This window comes from Callithrix jacchus, chromosome 22, assembly GCF_049354715.1.
Source record: "Callithrix jacchus isolate 240 chromosome 22, calJac240_pri, whole genome shotgun sequence".
Classification (NCBI taxonomy): Eukaryota; Metazoa; Chordata; class Mammalia; order Primates; family Cebidae; genus Callithrix; species Callithrix jacchus.
This window is the reverse complement of record NC_133523.1, coordinates 21498764-21502891: the sequence shown is the minus strand read 5'-3', so window position 1 is coordinate 21502891 and position 4128 is coordinate 21498764. Positions and strand designations below refer to the sequence as shown.

General features: G+C 65.8%; 1 protein-coding gene across 1 annotated transcript; it reads left to right on the top strand.

Moving 5' to 3' along the window:
• Positions 1–1304, top strand: LOC144580827 (double homeobox protein 4-like protein 4). The gene has a single exon (XM_078360255.1). It carries the CDS (start codon positions 45–47, stop codon positions 1302–1304), a length of 1260 nt encoding a protein of 419 aa, XP_078216381.1. The 5' UTR covers positions 1–44.
• The last annotated feature ends 2824 nt before the right edge of the window (positions 1305–4128 follow it).

Here is a 4128-nt window from a genome sequence, read left to right as displayed (position 1 = left end):
GTGTGCCTGTGTCTGTCTGTGACACTCGGCCCGGTCTCCCCGCGATGGCTCTCCCCACAGCTCCCGGCAGCCCTCTCCCGGCGGAGGCCCGAGGGCGAGGAAGGCGAAAGAGGCTCGTTTGGACTCCGAGCCAGAGGGACGCCCTGCGAGCGTCCTTTGAGCGGAACCCGTACCCGGGCATGGCCACCAGAGAACAGCTGGCCCAGGCCATCGGCGTTCCGGAGCCCAGGGTCCAGATTTGGTTTCAGAACGAGAGATCGCGCCGGCTGAGGCAGCACCGGCGGGAATCCAGGCCCTGGCCTGGGCCACGCGGCCCGCCAGAAGGCCGGCGAAAGCGGACGGCCGTGACCCAGTCCCAGACCGCCGTGCTCCTCCGGGCCTTCGAGCGAGAGCGCTTTCCGGACTTCGCCACCAGGGAGGAACTGGCCAGAGAGACGGGCCTCCCGGAGTCCAGGATTCAGATTTGGTTTCAGAATCGAAGGGCCAGGCATCCAGGCCGGGCTGGCAGGGGACCCGCGGCCGCAGGCGGCCCGCGCGACACGGCCCCCGGCGGGCGCGGCTCCTCTGCTCGCTCCTGGGTCGCCTCCACCCACACCGGGGCGTGGGGGGCGGCGCTTCCCGCACCCCAAGTGCCCTGCGCGCCTGGGGCCCTCCCACAGGGGCCCGTCGTGAGCCAGGCAGCAGGGGCCGTGCCCCTGCTCCTGCACGGACAGGCCCCACAGGCAGAAGGAATCTCGCAACCTGACCCGGCGCTCGGGGCCCTCGGGGCTTTCGGGTTCGCCGCCCTGGCTCCTTCGGGGGTGGCGCTCCCCCAGCCTCAGAGCCTTCCGGGGCCTCCGCACCCGGGCAGATGCCACGAGGAGCGGGAGCCGCAGCACGCCGGCCTGCCGGGGACGTGCTCCGTGGGACAGCTTGGGCCCGCTCAAGCCGACTCACAGGGGCGAGGTGTGCAGGGTCCCTGGTGGGGCTGGGGCCAGGGGCCCCAGGTGGCCGGGGCGGCAGGGGAACCCCAAGCCGCGCCACCTCCACCTCCGCAGCCCGCACCCCCGGAGGCCTCCGCCTGGCAGGGGCAGATGCCAGCCCTGCAGGCGCCTTCCCAAGCGCTCCAGGAGCCGGAGGAGCGCTCGTCTGCGCTCACCTCCAGCCTGCTGGACGAGCTCCTGTCGACCCCAGAGTTTCAGCAGCAGGCACGACCTTTCCTAGAGACGGAGCCACTGGGGGAGCTGAAGGAGGTGGAAGAGCTCGCTTCCCTGGAGCCACCCCTCAGCGAGGAAGAATACCGGGCTCTGCTGGAGGAGCTTTAAAAGGCGCGCGCGGGTCGGGGAGGGGTGGGGGCAGGGCGGTGGCCTCTCTCCCGCCGTGAGGTGACCGTGTGGCTCCGCTTCCAGCGGCGTGTCTTGGCGTCTCGCCCTCCCGCTGACCTGTCTGGGATCCCTGAGTGCCAGGTCCGTCCGTCCGGTGAGAGACTACACACAGGGCAGGGCTGTGCCGTCCTTCTATCCCGGGCATCTTGGGGACCCCAGAGCCCGCCCAGGGCCCGGGAGCTGGGCGGTCTAGTGCGCCGGCGCGGGTCTGCAGGCAGCCCGCGGCGCTGCGCTTCGGGGGACCAGCGCAGGCAGAGCTGTCGTCCCTCCTCGCAGCCCTGCCCCCACGCCACCCCGCGTACTTCAGGAGGGTGGGCAGAGGGGGCGCTTTGCCCGGGAAACACCGGGCCGGGTCCGAAGGCGGGGCCGCTCTCCAATCCGCGACACGCCTCTTCTTGCCTCCCCGCTCCGCCCACCCATCACTGGCACACCGGTAACCCGCCAGCCTCCCCCTCCCACCGTCACGGAGCAGCGCCGGGCAGCCCAGTGCGGCCCCGAGACCACCCTTCCCCCCACCCCCAACCCCGTCTACCCCGCGAGCAAACGCTTGGACTGCCCTCTCCAGGCGCGAGGGATGGCGGCTAGAGATGGGGAGAGGATCCCAGGACCAGAGGGAGGGACGAGTGAAGGGAGGAAAGGACGGAAGGGAGAGAGGGAGGAAGGGAGGGAGGCAGGGACCGAGGGACAGGGAGGGACGCACAGGGAGGGACCCAGGGAGCGAAGGGAGGGTGAAAAGGAGAAAGAGAGAAAGGGGGAGAGAAAGGAAGAAACCGAGGTTTGGAGGGACTGAGGAAGAAAGGGAAAGACGGGAACAGGGTGGAACAGAGGGGGAGAGAGAGGGACCACGGGACAGAGGGACATAGGCAGAGATTAGAGCGGTCTCCTGCCTCCAGGACCAACGGAGGGACCCCACAGCCTTAAAGCATTTCGGGAGCTCAATGCGATGCGTGCCAGTCCTCGTTTCACCCACGGGGTTCACAGACGGCATATCCCCACGGCGAACCCTGCAACGGAGCGCGAGGCAGTCTCATCCCCACAGGGGTCACCCTCGGGCCGATTGAAGCGTGATTTCCGACTTCAGCCTGTGATCGGCTGGGTGTGCGCGTGCGCGCGTGTGCATGGATTTGAGGCTCCTGCGGCCTGTCTTGCCGTTTCGCTGACCTGCCTGGGAGCCCTCAGTTCTAGGTCCGTCCGGTGAGAGACAGCACACAGGGCGGGGCTGTGCTGTCATTCTCTCCCCAGCATCTAGGGAACCCCAGAACCCGCCCAGGGCCCGGGAGCTGGGCGGTCTAGTGCGCGTGCGCGGGTCTGCAGGCAGCCCGCGGCCGCTTCTGGGGACCAGCGCAGGCAGAGCTGTCGGCCCTCCTCGCAGCCCTGCCCCCACGCCACCCGGCCTACTTCAGGAGGGTGGGCGGAGGGAGCGTTTCGCCCCCCCCCCCGGAAACACCGGGCCGGGTCCCCAGGCAGGCCGGCTCTCCATTCCGCTGCACCCCTCTTCTGCCTCCCCGATTCGCCCACCGATCACTCGCACACCGGTGCCCCGCCAGCTTCCCCGCCATCACCGAGTAGCGCCTGGCAGCTCAATATAGACCCGAGACCACTCCTCCCACGGCCCCGCTACGAACGACCCCGCGGGCAAACGGAAGGGCTGCTTTCTCCAGGCCGGAGGGAAGGCGGGTAGAGAAGCGGGGAGGATCCCAGGCCGCGAGGGAGGGACGAGGGAAGGGAGGGAAGGACGCAAGGGAGAGAGGGAGGGGGAAGGGAGTGAGGGAGGGACGGAGGGTGGGGGGTAGGGTGGGACCCAGCACCTAGGTCGTGTGACACTGTCCTCCTGCCTTGGCACCTCATGCTTGGGGCTTTGGGACATATGTCTGTGCTCATAACTAGGATGCTGTGATTCCCTTCTCTTGCCTCATATCTGCTCACATAGGAGTCAATAACATATTGCTGGGCCCGCCATCCAGTTACATTCCTTCTCTGTCATGACCCTCTTCTCAGAAAGCATTGCGACACACTGTTGAGTCCACAGTCAATGTGATGTGAGTCCCCTGCGTGAACCCTGCCCACAGAGACCATTGTGACGTCATGTCTGGGGACTCAACTATTCTCAGTGATTGTCTTGTTACCCCTGCTCTTTGCCCACAGGAGCGGATGTGGCTTGTCTCTGGGCCCAGCACCCAGGTGAGGTAACTGTGCTCGCCTGACTGGGCTGCGCTTACAAAAGAAAGAGTGACTTGTCACCGGGCCCGGCACACAGGCGATGCGGTCCCCTTGTCTGGGTTCTCGTCCACAGGTATCATCATGACATACTTTTGGTCTCTTCTGCTGGGTGGCCTGTGTCGCCCCCTTCTTCCTGGGAAGTGTCCACCGACACTGAAATGGAACATTTCACCTGACTCAGCACCTACACGACCTGTCTCTCGTATTACGCCTTGGCTTTTCCCACCGGGCTGATTGGGACATACAGCTGAGCACAGCCTCTAGGCTATTTAACTCTTCTCTTCTCACGTGGTCCTACCCACAGGAGGTATTGGGATATATTTCTAAGCACTTCACCTAGGTAATGACCCTTTTTGGGGCTTTCCCCGGATACGGTACGGTGACCTATTTCTGGACCAGCACCGAGGCGATGTCCCTCATTTCTCCTACCTGTTGCCTGTTAGGGCAAAGGAATTCCTAGGGGTGTGAGTCTACAGAAACCGCGATTCTTGCCTCCTCAGGAGAAACGACTCCACCGAGGGCCGTAAAGCAGGAGAGTTTCCGA

What these genes read in the sequence shown, in the direction of transcription:
- LOC144580827 (XM_078360255.1), top strand. Translation starts at nt 45, where the DNA reads ATGGCTCTCCCCACAGCTCCCGGCAGCCCTCTCCCGGCGGAGGCCCGA.